At 49.0% G+C, this 18,970-nt stretch overlaps 1 protein-coding gene and 1 long non-coding RNA gene across 12 annotated transcripts in view; both read left to right on the forward strand.

Annotated features, from left to right (window-relative positions):
• The first annotated feature begins 1,113 nt into the window (after positions 1-1,113).
• TEAD4 (TEA domain transcription factor 4) overlaps positions 1,114-18,970 on the forward strand; it is a 64,685-nt gene continuing 46,828 nt past the window's right edge. For 3 of the 11 annotated variants that reach the window (XM_043561996.1, XM_043561999.1, XM_043562001.1), the window contains exon 1: positions 1,946-2,053. Coding sequence is in view for 4 of the 11 variants with exons in the window: in XM_043562002.1 (XP_043417937.1) it covers positions 1,912-2,053 (142 nt within the window). In the remaining 7 variants the exon portion in view is untranslated. Of the gene's footprint in view, positions 1,251-1,558; positions 2,054-18,970 lie in introns of those variants that run through there. The other 8 variants (XM_043561991.1, XM_043561998.1, XM_043561995.1 and 5 more) reach the window with 7 other exon arrangements.
• Positions 4,100-5,967, forward strand: LOC122472450. Its single transcript, XR_006294439.1, has 2 exons — positions 4,100-4,829; positions 5,145-5,967. It is a non-coding gene; the product is annotated as an uncharacterized LOC122472450 (long non-coding RNA).

Below are 18,970 nucleotides of genomic sequence, written 5' to 3' on the forward strand. Positions count from 1 at the left end.
AAGATAAATCAGACATTCACTCTGTCTTCAAAGAAGTTTCTGTTTGGTAAGGGAGATAAGATCTGGGCAAACACTGCACTACAAGCTTAAGTGATAATGTTCCCCAGAGGTTGGATCTGATTTTTGGAAAAAGCCAAAAGTCCTTTGGTTTCAACCTTCCAACAAGGTGAGTGACAGAGGTATGTGATAACACACTGCCTTAAACCAATGCCAAACAGGAGCCCAACTCGTCTCCAGTACCCCTCTCCCCAACAAGAGACTATTTGGCATGTTTGTTTCAAACCCAGACTCCCACTTTGTGGTAATGCTCTTCTATATATGGAGTCTTCTCAGCTAAATTATAAGCTCTTCGAGGGCAGGTGCTTAAGTCGTATTTTCATTTTTGTTCTCACAGCATCTGGTGGCCACATAATACATGTTGGATAAAGATTCATTCAGTTACTGAGCCCAAAAGGTGGCTCCCCGCGCCACACATACTTCACATCGAATATCCTCTCCCCACGTGCTTTGCTCTTGGTAGTGACAGATCTGCCAGGGCCACGGGACAACGGCCGAAAGGACCAATGCAAGGGAGAGCGCGCGTGGGGGCACTGGCGGCGGATCTGGGACTACAGCCCGGGAGTTCCTGCTTCCTGGTTCCCCGGAGCGAGTGTCCTTTGGTGGGAGCCGCGGGGAAGGGAACAGCCCTTCCTGCGCGTCGGGCGCCCGCCCCTCCCCCGGCCTCCCAGGGACTTGTGCGGAGAGGCGCCAGCCGGCAACCGGGGACGCCGAGGGTGGCGGGGCCACCTACAGGACCCCCCATCCCGGTTACGGGGAAGGTTTTCAGCTCCTGGGAAAGGCAGTCGGAGACTCGGCCAGGAAAGGCAGGAACCGGGGGGCTCGGGGAGGAGGAACAGAGTCGCAGCGGAGAGATCCAAGGGAAAGTCTGGGTGCCGGGGTGCGGCGGCAGCCGTGTCCCAGCGGAGGGGTCCGCGCCGCAGCCGCCCCGCCGACCCGCCGCGCGCGCCCCTCCCCTCCTCCGCCGGCCCCGCCCCCGCCCGGCTCCCCCCTCCCCCCCACCACCCAGTCTCCTCCCCGAGGGGCCGGGGGCAGGGCCGCCCCTCCCTCCGGGTCCCTCCCTCCCTCAGCTGCGCGCATCTCATACCAGCCCTCATTCCGCACATTCCAGGCTTCCTCCTTTCAAACTCCAGGCCAGGGGGCGGGCAGGGCCCGAGCTCCCGGCTCCCGCCGCCCGCGGCCGCGTCCCCCAGGTGAGTGGCGCCCGCCCCGCTGCCGCCCCGCCGCGCGCCCCCACCCCTCCGCCCCACCGGCCCCCTCGGCCGCGTGCGCCGCCGCTCTTTTCTTCCCCCCCTCGCCCTTCCCGCCCCGGACCTCCCGGCCCGTCCCGCGCCCCCGCTGCCCTCCCTTCCGCCGCCGGCCCCCGAGCTGCCTTCCTCTCTCCCGTTGACTCACTCCTCCAGGAATAGGGAGCTCCCGTGCTTTCCCGTCAGTCCCATTCTGGGAAAACTCCTCCCTCGGCGCGCTCCGCGGCTCAGCTCGGCTCGGCGCGCCAGCCCCCCGGCGGCGGCGAAGCGCGTGCGGGCCGGCGCGGGGTGGGCTCCGACCGCCGCCCGCCCTCCTCCCTGCCCGGCCGGTGGCCCGGGCCGCCGCGGGGCCGCGCGCGCTGACCCCTGTCGTCCCGCAGCGCCGTCGCCGCCCTCGGGACCTCGGCGAGGAGTTGGCGCGCGCTGCGGACCCCGTGGAGCCAGCTTAGCGCCTCCGCCCCCCCCACCCCCCCGCACCTTGGGACCGGTAAGGCTGCGGCGCGGCGCGGGGACTCCAGGACCTCGCCCGAGGGCCGGCGTCGGCGGTGCGTGAGGAGCTCTCCCGGCACGTGGAGGCGGCGCGGACCTCGGGCCGGGCCGGGGGTGGATGCTCGGGGCTCGCGGGAAGGGGGTCCCGGAAGCCGAAAGGCCCAGAAGCAGAACCGAGAGCAGCGGCGGTCGGAGAGACCCAGCACCCATGCCTCTTTTCTGCCGGGCCCTTTTCCGACTTGGAAGAGCGAGCCCTGGAGGTAGTGTATTGGCTGGTTTAAGTGCTGAGGCTTTGCGAAAGAGGAGAGCCCTCCGCAGGGTCCCCAGCTCCCCGGGACTTGAGAAGCTTGTTGTATTCTGTGGTGGGGACTAGCTCCAGGGAGGAGAGCTCCCAGACCCGAAGCGCACGTTTCCCAGGGACACGGCCTCCGTGCACACGTGTGGAGAGGGGATTCCGGGCACACACGGTGGCTGTCGGATGATTTCATGTGACCGCCTGACTGTCCCGTCTCCCTAGGTTTGGGTGTAGGTGAGGGTGATATCTGTTCACATGTGACTCACCTTGTTTGTGTTGAACGTGAGTGTATTTACACTTGAGAGCAGTGCTGCCTATCTGGAAGTCTGAGTGTCTCTGAGCCCTTGTGCAATGCTACGTCTCTGCGTGTGTATTTTTCTGCGAGGATGTTGGTTCTGGGCATGACTGTTCTTCCTCCCTGCATGGCCGTGGGCAAGAGAGTTTGTCTCTGGTGAGGTGTGCAGGGATAATTGGACCGTGGTGCTCGGGAGTGCGGTCCGCGGGCTGCATGCGCCCTGGACTGGGCAGAGCTGGAAGGAAGCTGTGCACACCCGCCTCTTCCAGGCAGCTGTCTTTCTGAGGGAAAGTGGGTGCTGTTCTTGCCTGAAACACTTGACAGAGCAAGATGGTAGAAGGCTAAAGGAAGTGGAGATATTTGTCTTTCCCTGATGGGACAGGTTGTTGACAGAACTGGGGATGTTCGTGGGGGAGGATTTCCCCCCCCGCCCCCAGAGGAAACCCTTTTGAATCTTGAAGGGTGTGTAGTCCCTGCTTTTCAAGTTGGCCCCAAGGACAAAGAAGAATGGATGTATACCAGCCTGAACTACTTTCTGCTGGTCCAGCTCTCCTTGGAGCTCCCCAGCAGTCAGATGGAAGAATCCTAGTTCTTTACAACTTGCTAGACCACTCTGCACTTGGCTGTGGGAAGGGAGAGGGGTAACTGCAGGCATGCTTTGGTACCAACCCGGGAGGGAAGGGCTGCCTCTGACTTGCTAGTTGACTTGCTAGGGAAGACCCTTCTGGGTGTCTCAGTTTCCCCACCCCTTCTTTTATGCTTTGCTTCCCCCCGCCCCCCCCAACTCCAGTTGGGATTTACCCATTTGAAATATCTTAGAGGTGGGAGCTGGGTGGGGAGGGAGCCACAGATGTCCGGGAGATTGGCAGAAGTGACACAGCATGTGATGGTGTTGGGAGGGGGGGCACAGGCAGACCTGGAATCAGAGTTCTTTCTTCATTCCTACAACAAGGTGATGGGGGGCATAATGTTGAGGATTTCTTGGAAGGAAGGAACAAGATCCTCTTAGAAGGGTGGGGGCTGGTTGCTGCTCCTCCATGCACCTTGAGGATGCAGATGTTTTGGTGGGAGCCACCTCACCCTCTCACCTGATGAGGTGTGTGATTGGGGCTTTGAGGGCCCCGGGTCTAAAGGTAGCATTGATGGAATAGAAAGGGTACAGACTTGGGGCTGGACATACCTGGGTGCAAATCCCGACAGTCACAACTGTTAAGGCCCTCGGGCTTAGTTTCCTGATGAGTAATATGGGAGGGTGGGTTAATTAATATCTATCTAAAACGTTTGTTGTGAAAATTCATTGTTTGCCAAGTATCTAGCACAGTGCATGGCATATTGCAGACTCCAGTGTTTCCTAAGCTTATTTCAGCATGGAACCTCTTTTTCCCAAGAACTTCTCTGAATACCCTTTGACAAACCTTGCCCTGTTCATTTGTGTTTACTCAGCAAACATGAACTGAGCATTTACCATAGACCAGGCCCTGTGTGATGTTCGTCATCCTTAGGAACCAAGGTAGCTAGTGGCCCAGGTGGAGGTGGGGGCAGGGCTTTGTCACAGGGGCACAGGGTCTCCAACTCCTTTGTTCTTTTTTTTTTTTTTTTTGATGTTTATTTATTTTTGAGAAGGGGGAGGAGGGGCAGAGAGAGAGGGAGACACAGACTCTGAAGCAGCTCCAGGCTCGGAGTTGTCAGTGTAGGTCCTGATGCAGGGCTCGAACTCATGAACTGTGAGATCATGACCTGAGCAGAAGTCAGATGCTTAACCAGCTGAGCTACCCAGGCAGTCCTCCAACACCTTTGTTCTAATTTCAGTTTTGCCTTGACCTCAGGGTGAATCTGCTGAACATTATTGGATACTCTAGTGTTAGCTTCTAACTCCCTCATTTTAAAGATGGGGAAACCGAGGCCCCTAGTGGGACAGTAACTTGCCTAAGATTGCACAACTGGTGAGTCACAGAGCTGGGACTAGAGTCCATTTTGTTTCCACTTTGCATTTTGTCTCCTGCTCTGTGGCTCCCAATGCTCAGACCCCCTAGCCACTTCATCTAACAGGTGTGGAGGCTGGAACAGTCTGGCTTGGCAATGTCTCCCATCCTGTGGCTCAGATAGGAAGCAGAAATTCTCCCCTCCTTCCCAGCAGAAAGCACAGAACTGTAGAATCTGAGAATGCCAACTTTGGAAGGGACCCTCAGAGGGTCTTTAAATGCACCCTCCTTTTTCCTCTCTGGTCTGTACATTACTCAGCCAGGTGGAGAAGGGTCTTCTTATCTTTCTAGATCTTCTGGGATGCAAGTGTCGCAACTTCCCTCTGCCTCCATTCTGGAGTCTTGTACTGGTGACTGTCACACAGCAATACCTGTTGCCTAATCCGTGGCTCCTCTCCTCCTTCTCAGTGGAAGTGGAGGACACGGGTCACCAGCTCTGCTCCATTGCCTTTCCTGTAGTTGAGGTCAGTCTGGGGGCAGTGGGAAATTCAGGGCTTGTGAGGGTGGCTTTACCTTGTCTGTCTTGCTTTGCCCCCCATGACCCTTTGTTGGCAGGGGTTCGGAGGACAGCTCCCTTTAAAGCTCTGAAATTGGAGCTGAACAGCTGCTCTCCTGCCCCCCCTTCCCCCCCTCCCCCCCGGGGGTTTAACCAGTTCAGGGGCCCAGGTGGAGGTGGGGGCAGGGCTTTGTCACTGGGCAGTGCGGTCTCCAACTCTGGAGCTTTTCCTGAACTCTTCTGAAATGACAGTTCTTCCCTTGCTTTTGGTTTTTCCATTTAGATATTAGGGAGATTCGAGTCACCTCCTGGGTGATACGGTCCTGGAGCCTTCAGCTGCTAGCACTGGATCTTTGGGAACATTTCCACTGGAACTCCAGTCCCTAAGATAGGTACCGTGCCCTCCTATCTATAATACAGGCCCTTGGAAAGGCCCGAGGATGGGTCCTGGCTCCCTGTGGTGTGGGCCAGCGCCCTCGCTGAGCTGAGGGTAGGCGGGCCCCCATGGGTGGGGACCCAGCTTCCTTTGACCCAAACTTCATGGGAACAATGGACTTCAGAGGAGTCACCAGGGGCAGGAAATAGGAGCTGTGCTAAGGCAGGGTGACCCTCCTGCAGGATGGGGTTGCATATCCGGCCGAAAGGAAAGGCAGGGTGTTGGGGGCAGTGCAGAGGGCACTGGGTAGGGCCGATGACACATAGGGTGGGCCTCTCCTTCCAAGGGGGCCCTTGACTCAGAGTGAAACCTGAGCTGCTTAGAGCCCATTATTTGATGGAGCCGTCTGCTTTGTGTCTTACCAGCAAAGGTATTGTGGTGTCTGCCAGTGTCAGCTCATGCCAAGCTGACCCCTGCCAGAACCATGAATTCCCCTTCCCTTCAAGCCCTTCAGAGGTCTGCGTGAATTGTCCTGGCTTGAATAAAAGGCTAGTTTTGTTTCTTCCTGGCTGGTCTCCATCTTGGCTTTGAGCCTTGAGTAATAGTTGACGAGGGAGGCAATTTGTTCAGTAGGCAGAGCTCTGGGTGGGGAGGCAACAGGCCTGGGTCAGCTGGACAACATAAAGGGATTTTTTTTTTTTTTTTTTTTTTTTAAGCCATCTTCAGCGCAGGAAGACAACCAGGACAGGCAGGGGGAGATTTCTGCTTGAAGCAGGTGGTGGAATGTTCTTGGAGGCACAACACACTTATCTTGCCTTTATCTCTGTAAAGGAAGAACAGAGTTGGCAAGAGGGCTAAGGCAGGCTTTGGGAGAAGTGAGAGACTGCACTGAGTTGCCTTTTGTGAATTCAGGTGGCCAGGTTCTTACAGATCAGGTTTTGGGGTCCTGATAGCAGCTTCAGGAGTGACCACAGAATCACTCTAGGAATTGGAGGAGCCCTGACAAATGGGAGCGGGGAGGTAAGAGTAGCAACATAATAAATGTTGTCCTGTTTTATTTCTTCAATGTGGCAAGATGGGGATCCAGGAAATGGCAGGCCGGTAAGCTTCTTATTGATGTGGGGCCTTCAAAAATGACATTGAGATAACTACTAGCCCACATGGGTCACCCTACCAAGTCTTGGAAAACAATCTAGTTTAGGTGGAAGAACATTTAGTAAGGACTTTGAGTCTAATGAGGTTTCTTGGGTTCAAGAGAAATAAATAGGATCTGGTTGATGCAGCAGTAAGATGGATTTGTAACTGGTTGAAAGGCTGTCCAGGCTACTCATACTGAGCTCTTGTCACCATGGAGTGGGCAGTCTCTAGTGATATGCCACAGAGCTCTTGTTTTGGTTTTGTCCCCTGTCAGTTCTGTGCGTGTCTAGGATAGCAAGAGTATTGGATGACAGAACCAGGATTCAAAGTCATCTTAATTAAATGCTGAGATTAAGCAGAAATAGGAAATGAAGAACCATGTTTTTTTCTGTTAAAATTAATACATACTCATTGTAGACAACTTTTATAAATTAAACAAGAAAAACTGGTACATAATGCCACAACTCAGGTGAGCACAGGTAATATTTGGTATATGTCCCTTCAAATTTGTGTTCATGCAAATAAATCTGTGTATTTTAACATAATTACAGTTATACTCTATCCTGGTTTTTTTCCTACTGAATACTATGTAGTGAGTAATATCCCCTATCATAAATAATTTAAAGCTATAATTGTAAGGATCTGGATAATATTACCTCATATGAATACACTTTAATTTCTTTAACTGCACACTCCTGAACATTTTTAAAAATTGTGTTCAATTTTTAGCCATTAAAAATTACTTGACGTTGAGTGATGTTAAATAGGTACACTTATCTCAAGATGAACTCTAATAGATATAAATGTAAAATCCTGCATTTAAGGTCAGAGCATCAATTATATATATATATATACATATATATATTAATATATATATTATATATATGTATATATATTATATATATATTAATATATATATAATATATATATAGAATAGGAATTTACTGTCAATTCTTGTGAAAAAAAACTTGGGGTTTTGGTTGATGAAGCAGGGGAAGGAAAATGAGCATTTATTTTATTTATTAAAAATTTTTTTGTTTAGGGGCGCCTGGATGGCTCAGTTGGTTGGGTGTCCGACTTCGGCTGGGGTCATGATCTCACAGTTTGTGGGTTTGTGCCCCGTGTTGGGCTCTGTGCTGACAGCTCAGAGAAGCCTGGAGCCTGCTTCAGATTGTGTTTCCCTCTCTCTGTTCCTCCCCCCGCTTGTACTCTCTCTTTCTCTCTCTCTCTCTCAAAAATAAATAAAGATTTAAAAAATTTTAAAAATAATATTTTTTTTGTTTTAAATTTTGATTTAATTGATTTTTTAAATTTACATCCAAGTTAGTTAGTGTATAGTGCAACAGTGATTTCAGGAGTAGATTCCTTAGTGCCCTTTACCCATTTAGCCCATCCCCCCTCCCACAATCCCTCCAGTAACCCTCTGTTTATTCTCCATATTTAAGAGTCTCTTATGTTTTTGTTTCCCTCCCTGTTTTTTTTATTATTTTTGCTTCTCTTCCCTTATGTTCATCTGTTTTGTATCTTAAAGCCCTCATATGAGTGAAGTCCTATGATATTTGTCTTTCTCTAATTTTGCTTAGCATAATACCCTCTAGTTCTATCCACGTAGTTGCAAATGGCAAGATTTCATTCTTTTTGATTGCCGAATAATAGTCCATTGTATACATATATACCACATCTTCTTTATCCATTCATCCATCGATGGACATTTGGGCTCTTGCCATACTTTGGCTATTGTTGATAGTGCTGCTATCAACGTTGGGGTGCATGTGTCCCTTTGAAACAGCACACCTGTATCCCTTGGATAAATACCTAGTAGTGCAATTGTTGGGTCGTAGAGTAGTTCTATTTTTAATTTTTTGAGGAACCTCCCTACTGTTTTCCAGAATGGTTGCACCAGTTTGCATTCCCACCAGCAGGGCAAAAGAGATCCTTTTTCTCTGCATTCTCGCCAACATCTGTTGTTGCCTGAGTTGTTAATGTTAGCCATTCTGACAAGTTAAAAAAAGAATTTTTTAATGTTTATTTTTGAGTGAGAGACCGACAGCGAGCAGGGGAGGGGCAAAGAGGGAGACAGAATCCAAAGCAGGCTCCAGGCTCCAGGCTCTGAGCTGTCAACACAGAGCCCAACATGAAGCTTGAACCCACGCACCGTGAGATCATGACCTGAGCCAAAGTTGGATGCTTAACCGACTGAATCATCCAGGTGCCCCGGGATACGAGCATTTATTAAGTGCCTACCAGGTGCCAAGCTTTGTTCTAGACATTTCTGTCTACATCACTTCATTTAATTTTCATGGCAGCCCTGTGAGATAGGGTTTGGTGATTTGTTTTTGTTTTTTTTTTTTTAATTTTTAAATTTTTATTTTTAAGTAATCTCTACACCCAACATGAGGCTTGAACTCACAACGCCGAGATCAAGAATCACAGGCTCTACTGACTGAGCCAACCAAGTGTCCCGTTTTGTTTTTTTGTTTGTTTTTTAAAATTTTTTTAACGTTTTATTTATTTTTGAGACAGAGAGAGACAGAGCATGAACGGGGGAGGGACAGAGAGAGAGGGAGACACAGAATCGGAAGCAGGCTCCAGGCTCTGAGCCATCAGCCCAGAGCCCGACGTGGGGCTCGAACTCATGGACCGCGAGATCGTGACCTGAGCTGAAGTCAGACGCTTAACCGACTGAGCCACCCAGGCGCCCCTGTTTTTTTTTTAATGTTTATTTATTTTTGAGAGAGAGAGAGAAAGAGCGTGAGCAGGGGAGGGGCAGAGAGAGAGAGCAAGAGAGAGAATCCCAAGCAGGCTGTACATTGTTAGCTTGGAGCCCGAGGTGGGGTTCGAACTCATGAACTGTCAGATGATGATTTAAGCAACAATCAAGAGTCGGACCCATAACCGACTGAGCCACCCAGGTGCCCTGTGGTTTTTTTTTTTTTTTTTTACCTTTGCTTTAACAAAAGAGAAAAGTTACCCAGAGATTAATGCTGGGGTTGGAGTTTGAACCCAGGTCAGCCTGACTCTTCCTGTCACCCGTTAAACCCTGAGCCTGTGGGCTAGTGGGGTCGGGGGCTCTGCATCAAGGAAAACCATAGTCTGCTAGGCTCTGTGATGCTCTGGTCACACTGAGAGCCATGTCTGGTTTTGGAGGGTAGATACACCCCGATCTATTCAGTGTTGAGCTTGTAGATATTGTGAGTGTCTTGGTGAAGGGGGGGTTGGAACCTGTGCAGTCCTCAGCATGCTGTCATTTCTCATTGCCAGAAGTTAGTCCCTCTTTGCAGTAATAGCAGATCAGGTCCAAGGGATCGGAAGTCGGTTTCACTCTAGTACTACATAGACCTATGTGGAGTTTTATAATGTAGAACGACGTAGGTAGAACTTGCTAGGGCTTCTTTGGAGGAAGTTTCTCCAGTGGGTGGGAGATTGCACCAGATGACCTCTAGGGCTTCTGTTTCCTCCATGTGGTCCTGGGCGTCAGTTTCTCTGCATGCAGCAGGTGGGGATTGCCCTGGCGATGAAGGAGATATTTTCCCACCTTGACCTTCTGGGATCCCTGCTGGAGGGAGGTAAAGATAAGCTGTCTCCAAAGCTGGAAGCAAGGCTGAGAAATGTGAGGTGGGAATGTCCAGTCCCAGCAGTTTGAGGAGACCAAATGAGGAGATGTGGGAGTTATTGCGTGGCTCCCCATCACTTTTGGACAAGCTGAATGAGCATGTGTTAGGGACAGGCTGCACCCCTGAGGCTGGGGCAGGGGAAGATGAGCACAGCATGGGGTAGTGGCTATAAGCACAGACTCCAGACCCATCCTGCCTGATAGAAATACAATGTAAGCCAGATATGTCATTTTATGTTCTCTTAGAGCCACTTTTACAAAGTAAAAAGAAATTGGTAAAATGAATTTTAATAATATATTTTATTAAACAATTGTGTCTAGGGGCAGCTGGGTGGTTTAGTTGGTTAAGTGCTCAACTTTGGCTCAGGTCATGATCTCATGGTGTGTGGGTTTGAGTGCCGTGTCGGGCTCTGTGCTGACAGCTCAGCCTGCAGCCTGCTTCCGATTCTGTGTCTCCCTCTCTGTGTTGTCCCCTACTTGCACTCGGTCTCTCTCTCTCAAAAATAAACATTAATTAAAAAAAAAAATTTAAACAGCTGTATCTAAAATACTATCGCTTAAATGTACCATCAATAGTGAAAAAATGTTCATGAGAAGTTCACATTTTTTTCATACAAACTGTTTGGATTCCAGCATGCATTTTACACTTAATAGCGCATCTCAATTTGGACTAGCTGCTGTTCAAGTGCTGAATGGCCATGTGTGGCTAGTGGTTCGTGTTTAGACAGTATAGCATTACAGCCAGCCTACCTGGGTTTGAATCCCTTTTCTGCCACTTATCAAGCTATGTGGCCTTGGACAAGTTATCTAACTACACAGTAGCTTATTCTCCTCTTCTGCAAAATGAGGAAAATAATATTAATAGGACCAACCTCTTGCTGACGGGAAGATTACATTAGTTAATATTTGTAATATACTTAGTTTTTTTGCCTGGCATATACTAAACACCATCTAAGTGTTTATCAAATAAATGACCCATAAATGGTCCTTAAACTCTGGAGGGAGAGGCCTGTGATACGCTGGGAAAAACCCAGTCGTGGAGAGTCCCTGTACGTTACTGGTAGGCTGTGCCTATATCTGGTAGTTCTACAAAATGAAATGCCTTCAGATCAGATGGACCTAATCTACTATTGCTGAAGAGAGGGCCCGCCTTCTGGAAGTGAGAAGAAATGGCAGCACCCGTATAAGATAGGCTCCAATCCTTTGACAGGTATGTCCCGAGCAGCTGTCCTGCTTGGGGCTTGGAAATGTGCTGCGTGACATGGAAGAAACAGAAGGATCCTCCGAAATGCTTCGTCGTAGATTGCGTGACCTCATGTTGGAATGGGGGGTGAGGTCACTTCCAGCACTTGGAGGTTGAAGCAGTAGTCTTGCTGCTTATGCAAGAGAGGAAGCAGAGCTGTATTAGTGGCTTCCGATACCCTCCTCAGGACTCTGCCAGCCCCAACACTGCCTGCTTGCCTCTCTTGGCATCAGCCCCCTCTGCCTGCACCTGCCCCCAGCCAGCCCGCAGTGGTCACAGAGCACCCACAGTGTGCCTGGCACTGTGCCAGAGGCAGTGGGGGAAATGTGGAATGGAAGACCTGGTCTGTGTCCTCAAGGGGCTTGCAATCCTGCATGGGAGACGGACTGCATAGCAAACACTGAACACCTGCAAGATTAAAGAAGGGCTAGTTAGAAGCACAGACTAGCACTGAGGGGGTGTCTTGTAAAGGTGATTCATTCTGATGGGGCTGGGAGGAGTCAGGGAAGGCTTCTCAGAGGAGGAGGCACTTGAGCTGACTTTGAAGGATGGGTAGGGTTGCATGCTGTGTGAGAGAGAGAGAGAGAGAGAGAGAGAAACAGGGACAGAGGGAGAAATATAGGTGAGAGGACAGGAAAAGTAGTGATTTCAGGGTCATGGTCATGAAATAATCAGAGGAGAGGAGACAGTGGAGCTTTATAAGTGAGGTGGGTTTGAGCCAGGTCCTCTGGGCAGAGTAAGGAGGACTTTTTAAAAATTTATTTTTAAATTCACATACAGCAAAATTTACTCTTCATGGTATACAGTTCTGTGGGTTTTGACAAATGCAAGGCATGGGATTCCCCACCACAGTCAAGATACAGAAGGGCTCCATCTCCAAAAGATGCCCTCACGCTACCACCCTTTGTGGGCTGTCCATCTGTCTCCCCCTCCCCCGCCATGCCCATCCCCTGAGAACATGGATCTGTCCACTCCTGTCATTGTGCCTTTTCAAGAATATCAGATGGATAACCAGACAGTATGGAGCTTTGGGGTCTGTTTCTTTCACTCAGCATAATGCCTTGATTCATCCGGTTGTGTGTATCAATAGTTTGTTCCTTTTTATTGCTGTGTAGTATTCCATTTTATAGCTACACTGCAGTGTGTTTATCCATTCACTGGCAGAAGGACTTTTCTGTTGTTTCCAGCCTTTGTTGATTTTGAGTAAAGCTGTTGTCAACATTTCTATACAGGTTTTTGTGTGAACACAGGCTTTCATTTCTCTTTCTTAAACACCTAGGAGTGGGATTGTTGGGTCACGTGGTAGTATACATGCAGTGGTTTAAGAAACTGGCAAACTGCCAAAGTGTATATACCCTTTGCATTTCTATCAGCAAAGCAGGAGAGTTCTGTTTCTCTGTATCTTCAACAGCGTTTGGTCTTGTTGGCTTTCTTTTTGTTTTTGTCTTTTTGACATTCTGATAGGTGTAGTGGTAGTAGCTCAGCATGGTTTCAATTTGCATTTCCTTAATAACTAATGATGTTGAACTTTTTTTGTGTTTTTAATTTGCCATTTATGTAACTTCTTTGATGAAACGTCTACCAAATCTTTTGCCTATTTTTCCTCTTGATGGTTATGTTTTGAGAGTTCTTTAATATTTTGGATACAAGTCCCTTGTCAGATGTGTGACTTACAAATTTTTGGAGAAAATTCATTTAAGGAGAGAATCTCCAAAAGAAGATGGTGGGTGTTAGGGGCTCTGAAAGCAAGGAAAGAGTTTGGTGCCCTGAGCCTTGGCCTTTCTTCAGAGGCAAAGGTGGGCCCAGGGGGATAGAGGGCGGGGAACACCTACAGAATGACTTAGGAAGAGGAAAGGAGGAAGGAACAGGGCCTTCTATGAAGTTCTGTTCCTGGCTTAGCACTTGCAGTAGAGTATACTTTGAATAGGAGGTGCACGTAGCTTCTTAGTTTGCTAGGACCTTCCCTGACTGGCTGCTATGCCTGGTCTACTCCTCATTGCCCCTGGCTCAAGCTGGGCCGGCCCCATCCAGAACAACAACTGCTTGTGCCCAGTCTGGGTACCAACCATTTACATGGCCTTGTTTCCAAACTGGATGACCACTGCATTCTGGAATAGGAGGTGGAATGATTGTTGGGCCTGCAGGGATAAGCCACTGGGTAGCTGTGTGGCTGGTGCAAGAGAGAATCAGTGCAGTGAGTTTTCTGGGTCAGTCTGGGTCCTCGGTGATGGTGACCTGAGCCTAAGATCTGAGGGCTTTGGGCCATTAGAATCTCCAGAGCATTGTGATTGTCATCTCTGTCCCTGTCCAGGCGGGGTAGCTCTGGGACAGAACAACATTTCTGTGAAAGATGACCAATGGTAGCATAGGTGCTGCCTCCTGCCTCTTGGCCAAGTCCAGTCCAGCATGTCCCCTGCTCTTGTGTCTTGGCAGCTATGGCACTGTCCAGATGCTAGAGCCTTCATTCTTCCCAGGGGTAGGCCTTTTCCAGAGGCCTACAGGTGGAGAATGGGGCAGAGCTGAAGATGGGTCCTGCTTTCTTGCGGCTGCTAAGGCTGGCTGCCTGGTTACGTCTATGGCCCTATAGGCTCCCCGTGGCTCCCTGATGCTCTGGACCTTGGAGGGCTGTTCCTCAGCACTGAGAGCTCCTGCGTGGGCGGGGTGTGCACCTAGAGCCCCCACCCATGGTGCCTTGTGCTGCTTGGGGGCCCAGTGTGGGCATACCCTCGCGTCCTGGCAGGGTGAGGTATGGCATGTCTGTCTTTGGCAAAGCAGCTGATTGGGGCAAACCCACCCAAAGCTGGGGAAAGCAAGCATTTGTTGAGCAGCACACTGGGCTCATGTAAAGACATTGGTTCTGTCGGTGCCCAGGGAGAGTCACTGTTTGATGGGATTCAGTGGCCAGTCTGTTAGGCAAAGACTCTCCAGCTCTGGGATCTACTTTGAGATCTGAATCTATCCTTCCTTCCTTCCTTTCTTTCTTTCTTTCTTTCTTTCTTTCTTTCTTTCTTTCTTGTTTACTTATTTTTGAGAGAGAAAGAGAGAAAAAGATAGGGCATGAACAGAGGAGGGGCAGAGAGAGAGGGAGACACAGAATCTGAAGCAGGCTCCAGACTCTGAGCTGTCAGTCAGCACAGAGCCCAACGCGGGGCTCAAACTCATGAACCGCGAGATCATGACCTAAGCTGAAGCTGGACCCTTAACCGACTGAGCCACCCAGGCACCCTGATCTGAATTTTCGTAGGCCTATCTAAGGTGAAGTCATCTAGTTTGGTTCAGTACTTTTGCCTCTCCAGAACTTTCATAACCTTTGCTTTATTTTAGAATCCAGAAGGGGTGCCTGGGTGGCTCAGTCAGTTAAGCGTCCCACTTAACGGTTCAGGTCATGATCTCACGGTTTGTGAGTTTGAGTCCCGTGTCGGGCTCTGGGCTGACAGCTTGGAGCCTGGAGCCCGCTTCGGATTCTGTGTCTCCTCCTCTCTCTGCCCCTCCCATGCTCATGCTCTGACTTTCTCTGTCTCTTAATAATAAATAAACGTTAAAAAAAAAAAAAATCCTGAAGAAAGGCCCCAAGGAGAAAAAAGTGCAAGCCTTACTCTCCTTATCTTTAAAAAAAAAAAAGGGGGGGGTGCCTGGGTGGCTCAGTTGGTTAAGGGTCCAACCTAATTTTGGCTCAGGTCACGATCTTATGGTTTGTGAGAGTTTGAGCCCTTTGTCAGGCTCCGCGCTGAGCCTGCTTGGGATTCTCTCTCTCCCTCTCTCTGTGTGCCCCACTTCTGCTTGCTCGTTCTCTCTCTCAAATAAATATACTGAAAACAATAAAAAATAAATTAATAGCCTGACCTCTCCCATTCCTTTATTAGTATTATTATTATTATTTAAAAAATTTTTTAAGTTTATTTATTTTGAGAGAGAGAGAGAGAGTAGGGGAGGGGCAGAGAGAGAGAATCCCAAGCAGGCTCCATGCTGTCAGCACAGAGCCCAGTGCGGGGCTTGAACTTGCCAATGACAAGATCATAACATGAACTGAAACCAAGAGTCAGATGCTCAACCGACTGAGCCACACAGGCGCCCCTGTATTTTTTTTTTTTTTTTGAGCAGTTTCAGGATTACAGAAAAATTGAGCAGAAAGTACAGTTTCTTCCCTTCTCGCCTACTTACTCCTATTATTGACATCTTGCACTGGTGCAACATATTTTTTACATTGATGAACCGGTACTGATATGTTATTATTAACTCAAGTCCATAGTTTACATTGGGGCTCACTGTTTGTGTTGTACTTTCTCTGGGTTTTGACAGGTGAATGTCCTCTCTCCACTATTATAGAATTCTACAGAAGAGTTTCACTGCCCTAAAAACTTCAGTGCTCTGCATATCCCTCAGTGTTGCCTTTTCCAGAATGTCATGTGGTTGTGATCATGCAGTATGTGTGTAGCCTTTTCAGATTGACTTTTGCTTAGCAATACGCCTTTAAGGTTCCTCCATGTCTTTTAGTCACTTGATAGTTCATTTCTTTTTATCGCTGAATGATATTCCACTTTCTTTCCCCACCTTTTCTTTGTGTGAGTGGGGACACCGAGGTCCAGATAGGGGAAGCGAATCTGTGGCAAGGCTGAGCTCGGAGCGAGGTTGGTTTACCTTCCTTCGAGACCTGTTTGGCGGGGGGGCCTTCTGTGCAGGCACTGTTGCCGGGACCGAAAGCCCCATCACCGCATCATCAGAGTCTTTAGTGGCTCTGGGGCCAGCGCTGGGGTGGAGTGGGGTGGGGAGTGGAGGGCCGTGGACACCCACTTGCTGTGATGTGGATGTGTTAGGGCCAGGTCCATAGACACCCATGTTCCTGGCTGCTTGGAAGGGATGGATGGGGCAATGTCCCAGGTTGAGTTCCTGGGAAGCTGGATCCGTGTTCTCATTTACCCTGCTTGCCCCTCCTGAGGTTGAGGGTTCTGAGCACAGACTCTGTGCTGCCCAGTGGGGCTGATGGCTTGGGGCTACATCCGTATATTTACTGCTGCCCCTCCCTGTTGAGGCTCCTCCCACCGACCTGCTCCCTCTTCACCCTTACCTCTTCTTGTACCCCTCATTCCTCCTGCTTCTCTCCTGTCCACTGTGTCCCAGAGAAAATTCCTTCTCCCTGGTTCTTGCCCCCCTCCACCATCCTGCCAAGAACCCCGAATGTTTGAGGAGCCCTGTCGAGAGCAGCTTCTGTGCCTGCACATTGTGGATATAATTGAACTTAATCCTCACAACAGTCCCATGAGGAGATGACATTATTACCTCTGGCATGTATTCAGGGGGACGGACTCAGAGAGGTTGAGTAGCCTGCTCAAGGCCCAGCCAGGATCTGAGCTGGGCCTCTGACTCCAGAGCCCAAGCAGGCACCCCTCTCCTGGCCTGGTGGGTTGGCTCTCAGTGACTGGTTCCTTCCGATGCATGCTTACACTGCTGGGGTGGTGGGGTCCTCCTTTGTCCTTTTTCTCACCTCTCCCCACTCCTGTCCTGTCAGGGAACAAGGTGTGATCAGTTAGCTTCACACTGAAAGGTCAGTGGGGGTGGTGGTGGTTCACATACAGTGTGCTGTGTTTCAGCTTCTTTACCTGTTATGTCTCAGTCCTTCATCTCTGCCAGGCCAGTCTTCTCATCCCTGTTTGAGAGATCAGGAAACAGAAGCTTTGGGGAGGTTAAAGAAGTTCCTGATCGGCTGCACAGCTGGTAGGATTTTCATTCAGCTTGTACCACTCTGAAGCTGCTCACAATGGACCAGGCTCGTGTCATGCTTTCCCCAGGGCCTTGTGTGTGTCAGCAGAGGAAGAGGAACTCCTTAGAGCTAGGGAGGCTGCTCCTGGGGTGCAATTGGGACACCCAGGTTTTGTGCAGTTTTATTATTTTTATGATAAAAATATTATTTTATTATTAATATTAAAATTAATATTAATATTAAAATATTATGATAAAAATATTATATGTATGTATTACTTCGGACATCCAGTAAGCCCTAGCCAGCCTTCTAAAGTCACATTGGGGCCAGTTTTTTTCAGCTGAGTATATGGCTCAGTTCAGGCCATGTAGGCTCATTTGTCCACTGGATTGTTTTCTCCTCTTCTGTTCCTTCTCCTTCTTTTCATCCGCAGGGACTCCCCACCCATGACCCAAACACTGCTGTCTTTGTCTCTTTCATTTCTAGCTATAACTAGGCCCTTTTCCTGTGTTTCCTATATTTTAGGCCCACGTCTCCTGAAGTGTCTCCTGATCCCCTTCCCTGTCCTCATCTTTTTCCCTTCTGTCTCCTGGTGCGCTTAAAAGGATTGTTGTAAAATCAGTGGAAGCGTAGAATTGTCATTCTGTGACTGGCTTATTTGACTTAACATAATGTCAGGGTTCATCCATGTTGTAGCCTGTGTCAGTACTTCATTCCTCTTTTTAGGCTGAATAATATTCCATTGTATGGATATGCCACATTTTGTTTGTCCCTTTGTCTTTTGATGCTCATTTGGGTGGTTTCTACCTTTTGATGTTTCTGTCTCCACTAGATGTGGTATTCCCAAGGCCTTGAGCTCAGCATCTATTAAAATCCTATCCCCACCCCCTAAGATATTCATCTATAATTGTTTAATCTGTTACCCTCCATGGGTACACCTGATTCTTATTAGGTCCCTATGAGCATCTAGTGCAATGTTTTCAACTGATGAATTCATAACCCTTGTTTTATGTGTGTTTCTGTTCAAAGACACCTTATTGAATATGTGTCACTGATTTGGGATGCCTGGGTGGCTCAGTCAGTTAAGTGTCTGACTTTAGCCCAGGTCATGATCTCACGGTTCGTGAGTTTGAGCCTGGTGTCGGGCTCTGTACTGACAGCTCAGAGCTGGAGCCTGCTTCAGATTCTGTGTGTCCCTTTCTTTCTGCCCCTCTCCTTCTCATGCTGTCTTTCTCAAAAATAAATAAACAATAAAAAAATATATGTTACCAATTTACTACCATTGAAGTCACAGCCAACAGCATTATTAGTCAACCTGAACGAAGCTTATCAGACTCACATGTCTTCTCCGTAGGGCACATGGCAGCCTTCTTGTACATAGGAACGCTAGCCAGCGCTGCAGCACTGCTCTTGGGGCCATTTTAAACTGCGAAATCAGTAACAAAAAGCATAAAATTGCGAAAAAAGTGGCACTGAATAGATGGTGAAAAGGACACTTGAGTACACTGTGAGAGCTGGAGCCGGAAAGCACAGTACAGCCTTGGTCGACCTCAGGTGGGAGTGTGCATGATGGTAACTCACATTTTTGGCTGTGCAGAGTGTGTACATTTCTCCAAGTAACCACAGAAGCGCTGCAAGTATTGATGTAGGAGTTATAGATTTTAGTAGGTAGGTGGATTTGCAATACAGAATTTGTGAATGTTCTGTGAATAATCAGGAGCTTCACAGGGAACTCTGGGCCCCTGCACCCACTAGGCTGAAGGATGTCGAGGGCAGGACCATGTCAGTTGTGACCTTGTACTCAAGGCCTGGCATATAGTAGTTGTTCAATATATAGTTTTAAATGAATGAATGAAAGACTCAAAAGGACTAAATCCCTTATGGGGAGGTGTTGGGCATGAAAATAGGAGGGAATGATCTTTTTGGCTGGGGAACCTGCTTATCCACATGTGGGTCACCTGCTGCCCTCCTTCCTAGGAACCAACTTTCTCTCCTCTTTGAGAGGCATCCATATGATGGGCATGGCAGTTTTACTTGTGTGG

The sequence above is a fragment of the Prionailurus bengalensis genome, chromosome B4 (genome assembly GCF_016509475.1).
Source record: "Prionailurus bengalensis isolate Pbe53 chromosome B4, Fcat_Pben_1.1_paternal_pri, whole genome shotgun sequence".
In the NCBI taxonomy this organism is placed as follows: domain Eukaryota; kingdom Metazoa; phylum Chordata; class Mammalia; order Carnivora; family Felidae; genus Prionailurus; species Prionailurus bengalensis.